The 13,093-nt window shown below is 43.4% G+C and overlaps 1 protein-coding gene across 2 annotated transcripts in view; it reads right to left on the reverse strand.

The window, feature by feature from the left end:
• Nucleotides 1-13,093, reverse strand: part of RAD51 (RAD51 recombinase) — a 52,108-nt gene that overhangs the window by 19,811 nt on the left and 19,204 nt on the right. For both annotated transcript variants that reach the window (XM_066277079.1, XM_066277078.1), the window contains exons 4-5: nt 8,615-8,732; nt 6,840-6,931 (exon numbers count right to left, since the gene is read on the reverse strand). In XM_066277079.1, the coding sequence (XP_066133176.1) occupies nt 6,840-6,931; nt 8,615-8,732 (210 nt within the window). The remainder of the gene's footprint in view (nt 1-6,839; nt 6,932-8,614; nt 8,733-13,093) is intronic.

Consider the following 13,093-nt stretch of genomic DNA (forward strand, 5'->3'; position numbering starts at 1 on the left):
GCCCTGGCCGGGAATTGAACCCAGGACTTCTGCACGCCAGGCCAACGCTCTACCACTGAGGCAACTGGCCAGGGCCTAAAAAAAATTATTTTTATTTTACAGAGACAGAGAGAGGGTCAGACAGACAGGAACAAAGAGAGATGAGAAGCATCAATCATCAGTTGTTTGTTGTGAAATCTTAGTTGTTCATTGACTGCTTTCTCATATGTGCCTTGACCATGGGCCTTCAGCAGATGGAGTAACCCCTTGCTCAAGCCAGAGAAATTGGGTCCAAGCTGGCGACCCTGGGGTCTTGAACCTGGATCCTCTGCATCCCAGTCTGATGCTCTATCCACTGCGCCACCGCCTGGTCAGGCTAAAAAAGTTTTTTTAAATTAAAAAAAAAAAAAAACCAGATATAACGTAATGGGGCTTCACTTCATTAAGTTGAGAAAATCTGAAAAAGTAAGAGCAGATAATATATAGATTTAAGTAGTAATCTAATGTCTTTCTATACCTCTTCTAGCTATTAGGCTGGTGAAATGTAATCTTTTCTACTATTAATGAATTAACAGTTTTTCTGATATTCAGCCACCTGTGAATGTTTTGTTATATATTACTCACAAAAGTTAGGAGATAGTTTATAGCTTCATATTCATTTTGAAATATTCTCTAATTTTTGTGAGCAATATATTTACAGAAAATATATGTTTGAGAATTTTGCTTCAGTTTATTGTTGACATGCATTATCTGACTACTTAATAAACATTCCCCGGACAGGACTGTTTGTACAACTTAAGAGCATCAGTGTGACATACCAAGTTGCCCTGGTAAATACAAGTATTGTGTTCTGTATTCTAAATATTTATTCCAAGTGAATCCTTGTTAGAACAACATGGGGGAAACATTTCTATTTGAACTGGTCACATATCACATCAAATGACCGAAGTAAAGGTGATAATTTCAACAGCACTATTTCTCTTTAGTTAACAATTTCTTAAAGGTGCTCAGGCAATAAACTATAGCTTCCATAGCTACTTACCATTCTTCTTCTCAATGATTGTCCCTTATTATTCTAAAAGTTCTCCTACCTCCCTAACTCCTCTACAGAATTACTTCTGAGGAGAGCCAACAATGGCTTAGGTCTACTTTATAAGTTGGCTGTGTCATAAAATATATAGTGACATACAGGAGACCATTAAGCTGGATTTCTTGCTGTTAAACAGCTTTTATTCATAAAGAATCAGAATGTTTTCTTTCTTAAGAAATGGCATTAACAGCGCTGGCAGGTTTGCTCAGTGTATAGAGTGTTGGCCCAGTGTATGGATGTCCCGGTTTAGATCCCTGGTCAGGACACACACGAGAAGCGACTATCTGCATCTCTTCCTCATCCTCTACCCCTTTTCTCTCTTCTCCTCTCACAGCCAGTGGCTCAACTATAATAGTTTGAGCTTGGGCCCCAGGCACTGAGGATACATCAGATGGATGCTGGGTGGATTGTGGGCGGGTTGCATGCAGGAGTCTGTCTATCTCCCCTCCTCTCACTTTAAATAAATAAATAAATGGGGAGGGGAGGGGAGGGGAGGGGAGGGGAGGGGAGGGGAGGGGAGGGGAGGGGAGGGGAGGGGAGGGGAGGGGAGGGGAGGGGAGGGGGAAAGAAAGGGAGAAAGAAAAAGCAAGCAAGCAGCATTCGCTACTTCAACACAAAAATGATGACTGATAAAAGACATACTTGTTATATGAGAAAATAAGACATTTTCTTGGATGACTTGAGAAAAATCAGCCTTATTATATTAGCCTCTGTATATATAGTATATCAAATGTGAACCCTATACAAGAAATAGGGTCCTCACAAAATCCCTTTTTTACAACATATACCATCCTTAACTATAGCATAGTATTACATCAATGTAATAAACATTTTTTTATAAAGTGCTATTTAAAATACAGAATTATGAAGGATAGTTTGCAACTTATTTTTTTATAAGGGAAAAAACACAAAAGAAAATTTATATTTGATGTCTAAATTTATAAGTAGGTTTCAAGAACTAGTATTATTTTGTTGAGTGGATAAGATTTCATACTAGAATGGAAAGACATTACATATAAGGAAGCAGATTTCACTTCAGCTATTCTTGAACTCCATCAATAAACTACCTCTGAGAGAAGTGAGTATAGCTAAATTAAAATAATGCCATTTTCTTCAAATACCTAAAACTGTAATAAAGCCCCAAAAGATAGTAGAAAGTTGGACCATGAGGATGGACCAAGTTCCAGGGTACTCTGTGGTCCAGCCACTCATAGCAGCATACCCTTATGCTAGGGAATGTTAGGACCCCATTCAAAGAGGAAGAAAGGTTTCCCTAAAACACTGCTTGAAGTTGCAAAACAGAAAAATGTCTGCTCACCTTCTCTTCTATATCCTTCTGTCTCTCTCTTTCATTTTCAGATTCCAATGTTACTTCTCTATAAAGGACTTAGTTCTACATCTCTAACCACTGATAGAAACTTTTATTTGGTTGTATCTCATCAATCCCACCATCTCTAAACTTGAACTCATCTTTTCATTAAAGACCTTCTCTCCCAAACCCCAGTTTAACAAATTAACACACTGTTCAGCTGAGAAGTATTTTTTATTATTAACCATTAAGTGCTGCCTTTTGTATCTTCTACCTATATCCCTTCAGTGTAACTTTTTTAGTTTAGTCCTGATCAGCTAATACTTTTAATAATCATACATCAATCAAATAGCTTCAGCTCTTGCCTTCCCTTTCAATTCACTCAATAGGTTGCTATCAGAATATTTTTGAAAATTTTGCTGTTACACTTTAGCTAAAAACACTAAATCCCTATTCTTAACAGAATCAAGTGTAAGCTTCCTACACTACAAAACAAGACATTCTAAAATAGTTTTAAAAAATTTTATTTTAATAATTTTTAGAGAAAGAAACAAGAACTAGAGATATATAAAGAAAAACATTGATTTGTTGTTCCACTTATTTAAGCATTCACTGGTTGATTCTTGTATGTGCCCTGACTAGGGATTAAACCTACAACCTTGGTGTATTGGGACAATGCTCTAACCCAGTGGGCCCCAACCCCTGGACCGGTACCGATCCATGGGCCATTTGGTACCGGTCCGCAGAGAAAGAATAAATAACTTACATTATTTCCGTTTTATTTATATTTAAGTCTGAACGATGTTTTATTTTTTAAAAAATGACCAGATTCCCTCTGTTACATCCATCTAAGACTCACTTTTGATGCTAGTCTCGGTCACGTGATACCTTTATCCGTCCCACCCTAAAGGCCAGTCCCTGAAAATACTTTCTGACATTAAACTGGTCCGTGGCCCAAAAAAGGTTAATAAGGACCACTGCTCTAACCAACTGAGCCACCCAGTCAGGGCTAAAATATGATTGTGATGCATCCTTTTTAAGGTTCATCTCCCAAAACTTTTCAAAATAAAATCTCTGAACTAGGTAAACAGGTTTATTTATTGTCTTTTCCTCAATACATTACACTTCTCTGCTCACTGCACTTCCATTCATTCCACTCCTTACAGTTAAAAGTTTTTAAATTTCTTTAACTGTTCAAATTTAGCATTCTTTAGGAGTCTGGTCCAATCTCTTTTTCTCTATAAAGTATTCCATGATTACTTTAGGCCAATGGTCAGTAAACTCATTAGTCAACAGAGTCAAATATTAACAGCATAACGGTTGAAATTTCTTTTGAGAGCCAAATTTTTTAACTTAAACTATATAGGTAGGTGCATTCCTTATCGAGGTAGCACCTGCACGTGATAGGCCAAAAAGCCACATGTGGCTCACAAGCCGCAGTTTGCTGACCAGGGCTCTAGGCTGAAGTAATCCTTCCAGCTTCCTTAAACAATTATGCTACTTCCTCTACACCATTTATTATATCAAGTATGCCTTGGATATTCCATCATCTCCATTCAGTCAAGTACAATACTTACTAAGTGCCAAGCACTGATTCAGGCACTAGCAATACAGCAGAAACCAAGCCAGTCAGTTTCTACTCTTATGAATCTTTTAAGAACATCAGCTTTGAAAACTGGTTTGATTCCCATATCTACTAGTATTTATATACAGTATGATCTTAGGCAATTATTTAACTCACCTTGTCTGTTTTATTTATTTATTTATTTATTTTTTAAATTGAGGCAGAGACAGACTCTGGCATGAGCCCCAACCTGGAACCACTCGGCAAGCCCTCTACCAGGCGATGCTCTGCCTATCTGGACCTACTGCTCGGTCGCTTGGCAACCGAGCTATTTTAGCATCCGAGGCCAGGCCACAGAGCCAGTCCTCGGTGACGGACTGGGGCCTACTGCTCAAACTATTTGAGCCGTGGCTGCAGAAGAGAGAGAGAAGAGAGAAGAGAGAAGAGAGAGAGAAGGGGAAGGGGAGGATTGGAGAAGCAGATGGTTGCTTCTCCTGTGTGCCCTGACCAGGAACCAAACTGAGGACTTCCACATGCTGGCTGATGCTTTACCACTGGAGCCAACCGGCCAGGGCGTCACCTTGTCTGTTTTCAAATGTGTCTGTGAATGGGAGCATAATAAGTAAAGGAAGGACCAACTGAAAGGATCCAGGGAAGTTTTCTCCAAATGGAGATACTAGGTGTGTTCGTATGCTAATGAGGATAATCTTATACAGAGGCAAAGCAGGAAACAGGAGTAAAGTCCTTGAGAGGGTGGCAGGACAGAGTAACTAGATCACACTGGTAGGATGGGCTTTTGAGAGGAAAAGAGCTTTCCCCATTATAACCCAAGATAAGAAAAGGTGGATAAAAATGTAGGTGAATTTATAAATTTTACAGGAAGAGTGGGTTAGGTCATTGGCTGAGAGTGAGTGTTAAAGAGTATGAAGGTTAGGCCTGACCTGTGGTGGCGCAGTGGATAAAGCGTCGACCTGGAATACTGAGGTCGCCGGTTCAAAACCCTGGGCTTGCCTGGTCAAGGTACATATGGGAGTTGATGCTTCTTGCTCCTCCCCCTGTTCTCTCTCTCTCTCTCTCTCTCTCTCCCCCCTCTCTCTCTAATAAAAATGAATAAACAAAATCTAAAAAAGTAAAAAAAAAAAAAAAAAAAAAAAGAGTATGAAGGTTAAAGAACAAATGATAAAGTCATCTTACAGAGTGGAATAAAGTATGTCCAAATGGAGAAACTCAGTTGATCTGCCAAGCAGTATCATTGAATGTTAACCTAAAGTTTGTCATCTTAAATTTAAAGCAAAGCCAAATAGCTTTTTTTTTTAATTAAAAAAAAAATTTTTTTTTTGAGAGAGGGAGATGAGAAGCATCAACTCATAGTTGCAACACCTTAGTTGCTCATTGATTGCTTTCTTATATGTGCCTTGACCAGGGGGGCTACAGCTGAACCAGTGACCCCTTGCTCTAGCCAGCAAACTAAGGCTCATGTCTATGATCCCACACTGAAACCGGCGATCTAGGGGTTTCAAATCTAGGTCCTCAGCATCCCAGGCCGACGCTCTATTCACTATGCAACCACCTGGTCAGGCCAATCAGCTTTATGGTATGATTTTTCTCCATTATGATCAGCTACTTGGGAACAGGCATTGAGGAGACAGGGTTCATGGAGACTGGCATCTTTTCAGGTATATGGGACATCAGGGTACTTTTAAAGGAATAACTTTTTTTTTTTTTTTTTTTTCTGAAGCTGGAAACGGGGTGAGACAGTCAGACAGACTCCCGCATGCGCCTGACTGGGATCCACCTGGCACGCCCACCAGGGGCGATGCTCTGCCCCTCCAGGGTGTTGCTCTGCCGCGACCAGAGCCACTCTAGCGCCTGGGGCAGAGGCCAAGGAGCCATCCCCAGCGCCCGGGCCATCTTTGCTCCAATGGAGCCTTGGCTGCGGGAGGGGAAGAGAGAGAGAGGAAGGAGGGGGTGGGGGTGTAGAAGCAAATGGGCACTTCTCCTATGTGCCCTGGCCGGGAATCGAACCCGGGTCCCCCTCACGCCAGGCCGATGCTCTACCGCTGAGCCAACCGGCCAGGGCCTAAAGGAATAACTTTAATGAATCATAAAACCTAGACTAGTGATGAAGAAAAAGTAAAGCCAGGGGAGGCCTTGTGGATGGTAAAAAAGTATTTAAAATCAATGGGCCCTGGCCAGTGGCAGAGTGGATAGAGCACTGGCCCAGCATATAGACAACCCAGGTTCAATTCCCAGTCAGGGCACACAGGAAAAGAGACCATCTTCTCCCACACACTTATCTCCTTCTACTTCTTCCACTGCCAGTGGCTCGATTAGTTCCAGCGTGGCCTGGGCACTGAAGATAGCTCTGGTGGAGCACAACAACCTCAGGTGCTAAAACTAGCTTGATATTCGAGCATTGGCCCGAGATGGGGTTGCCGGGTGGATCCGGTCACGGTACATGTGGGAGTCTGCCTATCTCCCCCTCTTCTCACCTTAGGGAAAAAAAAAGAAAAATCAATGATTTGAAAGTTTCTATGACAGTGATTTTCAACCTTTTTTTTTTTTCATGGCACAAACACACACTAATTACTAAGGTCAGTGCCTCTGACTGAATACAACCATTTTCATCTCATGGCACAAATAAATTAGTTACTAAAGAAGAAGAGGTCAGGGCCCCTTTTTCTTTAGTAATTAGTTTATGAGTGCATGAAAAACAAAGGTTGAAAATCACTGATGTAGAAGAATTTTGCATTTGTAGTATGGATCTCTTTTAACTAGAACATAGGATTCTTAAGGACATAGAAAGTGCCTTTTATGTCCTTTCCTAAAGATGCTTGAAAACAGTAGAAATCAACTCATTCTTGCTGATTTGATTAGTTAGAGGCCCAACAGCTCACCTGGCATGTTACAGCCAATGTATGACAGATTTGGGTCTTTCCAGTTCGGAATTCTCCAAACATCTCTGTGATGGATCCAGTTTCAATCCCTCCTAAAAGAGCGGTAAGAAACATCTCTTAGCACAGTAGAAATGTTTAGAAAAAATAATCATAGAAATGTTCTTAGAGCTCATCAGAAAGATATTGACAGGAGGGTATAGAGGTACAGGAGGAAGGGCTGTAATTGTACTCAAATTTAAGTGTGATTCCTGAACTCATGTTATTTTGTACCCTAAAAAAAGAAAACTTGAATGATTAAACATTTGTGGAAGCAGTAAGAATCAAATCTAACCTAGGACAGTAATGCTTTTCAAAACTACAGCTTTCCATAAAGTCCTGAAGATTAGTGTATACTACAATGTAGTATTCAAACATAAAGTATTTTAATCAGTCATCAGATTTTTAAGCTTGTGTTAGAGGGTTAAATTATTTCTTTAGAGAGAGGGAGCTTACTCTCTGAATGCAGTATTAAGTTGAGACTAAATTATTTAATTGGCAGACATCAATGTTTTGTAAGTCAGAACCCACCCTGCAGCAGTCTTACTTCATCAATGTGAACACTTCTCTTATCCCTTAATCATATCCAGTGGTGGGATTCAAATAATTTAACCAGTTCCCTGCACTAATGACTGTTTAAAGCAGGAGTCCCCAAACTTTTTACACAGGGGGCCAGTTCACTGTCCCTCAGACCGTTGGGGGGCCGCCACATACAGTGCTCCTCTCACTGACCACCAGTGAAAGAGGTGCCCCTTTCCGGAAGTGCGGCGGGAGCTATATAAATGGTTTCAGGTGGCCACATGCGGCCCGTGGGCCGTAGTTTGGGGATGCCTGGTTTAAAGTATAAGAAAACATTATACTGAAAGGTAGTTTATTATTTCATGCATTTAATATTGAAATAAAAACAATAAAAGAGGTACACAAAACTGGATTATAAGAGTTTTAAAATATTAATAAAAAACATTAAAACATATTAAATAATACCTGAAAAAAAACAATAAAACTGTTAAAGATATTTCCATATTGCTTCTTGGTTGGCGTCCTCACTTGCAATTTTTTTCACCTATGGACTGAAGAACATTACTAGGACCGCTTAGAATAAGCTATTGAGCCGATGAGTGTTAAAAAAAAAAGAGTAAGAGCCTGACCAGGCCATGGTGCAGTGAATTGAGCATCAGACTGGTACGCGGAGGACCCAGGTTCGAAACTCCAAGGTCGTCAGCTTGAGCGTGGGTTCATCTGGTTTGAGCAAGGCTCATCAGCTTGAGTCCAAGGTCGCTGGCTTGAGCAAGGGGTCACTTGGTCTGCTGTAGCACCCCCCGCCCCATCAAGGCACATATGAGAAAGCAATCAATGAACAACTCAGGTGCCACAACAAAGAATTGATGCTTCTCATCTCTCTCCCTTCCTGTCTGTCTGTCCCTATCTGTACCTCTCTCTGTCTCTGTCACACACACACACAAAAAGAGTAAGAAACGTAAATTTGTGATTTCTACATTAGGCAGCTGCCCAGGCACTCACTTTAGAGAGAACCCTGATTACAAGTGCCATTTTAACAACCAGTTCGCCAAACTCAACAAAATATTTATATTAGGTATTGGTTCTGCTGAACCGGTGTGAACTGGCTGAATCCCACCACTGATCATATCTAAAACATAAATTTAATACTTTAGCTTTATTCTATGACCTGGATGCTTTGCTAACTGCAGTTCACAACATAGGATAAGGGATTACTATACCTTGAAGTAGTTTGTCAAGCTCTTTGGAGCCAGTTGTGATCTGTATGATCTCTGATCGCCTTTGGTGGAACTCAGTAGCAGTGGTAAAACCCATCGGAACTAATTTAGCTGCCTCAGTCTGGGAAAAACAAGAAAAGTCAAATCAACAAAATAAGCTTACCAAAAAAGAACCAAGCTTAAAGTAGGAAAAGACAACATCTAACAAATTTCTAGTATAATTTCTCTTTAAGTCATCTAGCCTGCCAGGCAGTGGCACAGTGAATAGAGCATCTGCCTGGGACACTGAGTACCTAGGTTCAAAACCCTGAGGTCAGTACCTTGAGCGCAGGCTCACCAGCTTAAGTGTGAGAGCACATCACAGACATGACCCCATGGTCGCTCGCTTGAAGCCAAAGGTCACTGGCTCAGTGGAGCCCCTCCCCCCCCCCAGTCAAGGCACATACGAGGAAACAATCAATGTACAACTAAGGTGCTGCAATAAAGAGTTGATGCTTCTCATCTCTCCTTTCCTGTTTGTCCCTCTCCCTCTTGCAAAAAAAAAGTCATCAAAATACTAGTAGTTCTAGTTCTTTTATGTATCTCTCTGGCAACTAAATGATAAGCTAATTAAGAGATTCCATGAAGATTAATGTTTAAATTGCCAAAACAAGTAATACATTCATGCACTTAAAAAAATATATATATGCTGACCAGGTGATGGCACAGTGGATACAGCATTGGACTGGGACGCAGAGGACCCAGGTTCAAAACCCTGAGGTCACTGGCTTGAGCACGGGCTCACCAGCTTGAGCAAGGGATCACTGGCTTGAGCGTGAGCTCATAGACATAACCCTATGGTCACTGGGTTGAGCCCAAAGGTCACTGGCTTGAGCCCAAGGCCATTGGCTTGAGCAAGGGGTCACTTGCTCTGCTGTAGCACCCCCCCCCTTCAAGGCACATATGAGAAAGCAATCAATGAACTAAGGAGCTGCAACAAAGAATTGATGCTTCTCATCTCTCTCCCTTCCTGTCTGTCCCTATCTGTCCCTCTCTCTCTCTTTCTCTGTCAAAAAAAAAAAAAAATATATATATATATATATCTATATCACATACATACTTCATCTGATATATAACAAATATAACAATATAATACAAAGTTCAAAACATATATATGTGTGTGTGTATATATATATATATATATATATTTTTTTTTTTTTTGTATTTTTCTGAAGCTAGAAACAGGGAGAGACAGTCAGACTCCCGAATGCGCCCGACCTATGCGCCCGACCGGGATCCACCTGGCACACCCACCAGGGGGCGACGCTCTGCCCACCAGGGGACGATGCCCTGCCCTTCCGGGGCATCGCTCTGTCGCGACCAGAGCCACTCTAGCGCCTGGGGCAGAGACCAAGGAGCCATCCCCAGCGCCCGGGCCATCTTTGCTCCAATGGAGCCTCTGCCTTGGCTGTGGGAGGGGTAGAGAGAGACAGAGAAGAAGGAGAGGGGGAGGGGTGGAGAAGCAGATGGGTGCTTCTCCTGTGTGCCCTGGCCAGGAATCGAACCGGGACTTCTGCACACCAGGCCTACGCTCTACCACTGAGCCAACAGGCCAGGGCCTTTTTTTTTTTTTTTAAATATATATATTTTTCTGAAGCTGGAAACGGGGAGAGACAGTCAGACAGACTCCCGCATACGCCCGAACGGGATCCACCCGGCATGCCCACCAGGGGCGAAGCTCTGCCCACCAGGGGACGAAGCTCTGCCCCTCCGGGCGTCGCTCTGCCGCGACCAGAGCCACTCTAGCGCCTGGGGCAGAGGCCAAGGAGCCATCCCCAACGCCCGGGCCATCTTTGCTCCAATGGAGCCTCGGCTGCAAGAGGGGAAGAGAGAGACAGAGAGGAAGGAGAGGGGGAGGGGTGGAGAAGCAGATGGGCGCTTCTCCTGTGTGCCCTGGCCGGAAATCGAACCCGGGACTTCTGCACGCCAGGCCGATGCTCTACCACTGAGCCAACCGGCCAGGGCCTATTTTTAAAGGATTTTATTCATTACTTTATTAGAGAGAGGAGTGAGAGAAAAGGGGGTGGAAAAGGTACAGGAAGCATAAATTCAGATTAAGCTGCTTCTTTTTTTTTTTTGTATTTTTCTGAAGCTAGAAACGGGGAGAGACAGTCAGACTCCCGCATGCGCCCGACCAGGATCCACCCGGCACGCCCACCAGGGGGCGACGCTCTGCCCACCAGGGGGCGATGCTCTGCCCCTCCGGGGCGTCGCTCTGTTGCGACCAGAGCCACTCTAGCACCCGGGGCAGAGGCCAAGGAGCCATCCCCAGCGCCCGGGCCATCTTTGCTCCAATGGAGCCTCGGCTGCGGGAGGGGAAGAGAGGCAGAGAGGAAGGAGAGGGGGTGGGGTGGAGAAGCAGATGGGTGCTTCTCCTGTGTGCCCTGGCCGGAAATAGAACCCGGGACTTTTGCAGCCAGGCCGAGCTCTACCACTGAGCCAACCGGCCAGGGCAAGCTGCTGCTTATTGACTGGGCAAGCCCATGGTTTCAAACAGGCGACTTCAGCACTCCAGGATGATGCTTTATCCACTGCACTTCCACAGGTTTGTCTATCCAAAACATATCTAAACCTTCAATTCCTGTTCCATCAACCACAGACTATCTCTTAACTTTCTACTTTGTTAAATGAGGACATTTGTCCTTTGATCTCTTCTCCCTCCATGTCTACTTCTTCATCTCTGTCAGCTTTATCCCCCCCCCCTTTTTTATTTTTTAATGAGAGAGACAGAGACGGACAGATAGGGACAGAGAGGAAGGGAGAGAGATGAGAAGCATCAATTCTTCATTGCGGCACCTTAGCTGTTCATTGATTGTTTTTTATATGTGCCTTGACCAGGGGGCTCCAGTCCAGCCAGTGACGCCTTCTTCAAGTCAGTGACCTTGGGCTCAAGCCAAAGAGCATGAAGTCATGTCTATGATCCCACGTTCAAGCTAGTGAGCCCACACTCAAACTGGAGACTTTGGGTTTCAAACCTGGGTCCGCTGTGTTCCAGGCCAACACTCTATCTACTGTGCTACCATCTGGTCAGGCCGTCCCTTTCCTTTTAACTTTTACTTTTTCTGAGATTTATATCCTATTTTGTAGTTACTGATAAATCTTCAATGATCAGTCTTTCAGTTAGTTGATTCCAAAATTTAAAAATAAATGCATTTACACAAATATGTGGGAAGTAAACACTATACTACTAAATATCAAATTAGTCAAAGAACTTATAATGGAAACAAAAAAAAGTGCTTTCGGATAAAAATAAAAACACAAATACGGCCTGACCTGTGGTGGCACAGTGGATAAAGCGTGAACCTGGAATGCTGAGGTTGTCGGTTCAAAACCCTGGGCCTGCCCGGTCAAGGCATATATGGAGGTTGATGCTTCCTGCTCCTCCCCCCCCCTTTCTTTCTCTCTCTCTCTCTTCTCTAAAATGAATAAATAAAATTAAAAAAAACAAAAACAAAAAAAACCAAAAAACACAAATACGAAAACTTATAGGATACAGCAAAAAGCAGTACATAAAGGGAAATGTATGGCTGTAAACACCTTTTTAAAAAAATCTTGCCTGACCTGTGGTGGCGCAGTGGATAAAGCGTCGACCTGGAAATGCTGAGGCCGCTGGTTCGAAACCCCGGGCTTGCCTGGTCAAGGCACATATGGGAGTTGATGCTTCTAGCTCCTCCCCACCTTCTCTCTCTCTGTCTCTCCTCTCTCTCTCTCTCTCTCTCTCTCTCTGTCTCTCCCTCTCCTCTCTAAAATGAATAAATAAATAAATAATTTTTAAAAAAATCTTGCCCTGGTTGATTGGCTCAGTGGTACAGCATTGGTCTGGCATGTGGATGTCCTGGGTTCAATTCCCAGTCAGGGCACACAGGATAATCGACCCTCTGCTTCTCTACCCCTCTTGCTTCTCTCTCTCTCCCTCCTGCAGCCATGGCTCAACTGGAGAGAGTTGGCCCAGGGCATTGAGGATGGCTCCATAGTCTTGCCTCAGGTGCTAAGAGCTTGCTTGCCAGCAACAGAACAACACCCCAGATGGGCAAAGCACCACCCCCTAGGACCATTTGGTTGCTCCGCTATGGCCCACCATGAAAGCTAGAACACCCACTAGTGGGCGGGAGGGACCAGGTTGACCAGCGCTGCAAAAGTGGGCGGTTTTTATAAAAAGGTTTGCCTTCACGGCTCTAGTGGGTTTGTCAGGTGGATCCTGGTGGGGGTGAATGCAGGAGTATGTTTCTCTGCCTTCCCTCCTCTCACTGAATAATAAAGAAAAAAAACTCGCCTGACCTGTGGTGGCGCAGTGGATAAGGCATCAACCTGGAAACGCTGAGGTTGCCGGTTCAAAACCCTGGGCTTGCCTGGTCAAGGCACATATGGGAGTTGATGCTTCCTGCTCCTCCCCCCTGCTCTCTCTCTCTCTCTCCTCTCTATAATGAATAAATAACATCTTAA

Source organism: Saccopteryx bilineata, chromosome 4 (genome assembly GCF_036850765.1).
Source record: "Saccopteryx bilineata isolate mSacBil1 chromosome 4, mSacBil1_pri_phased_curated, whole genome shotgun sequence".
Lineage (NCBI taxonomy): Eukaryota > Metazoa > Chordata > Mammalia > Chiroptera > Emballonuridae > Saccopteryx > Saccopteryx bilineata.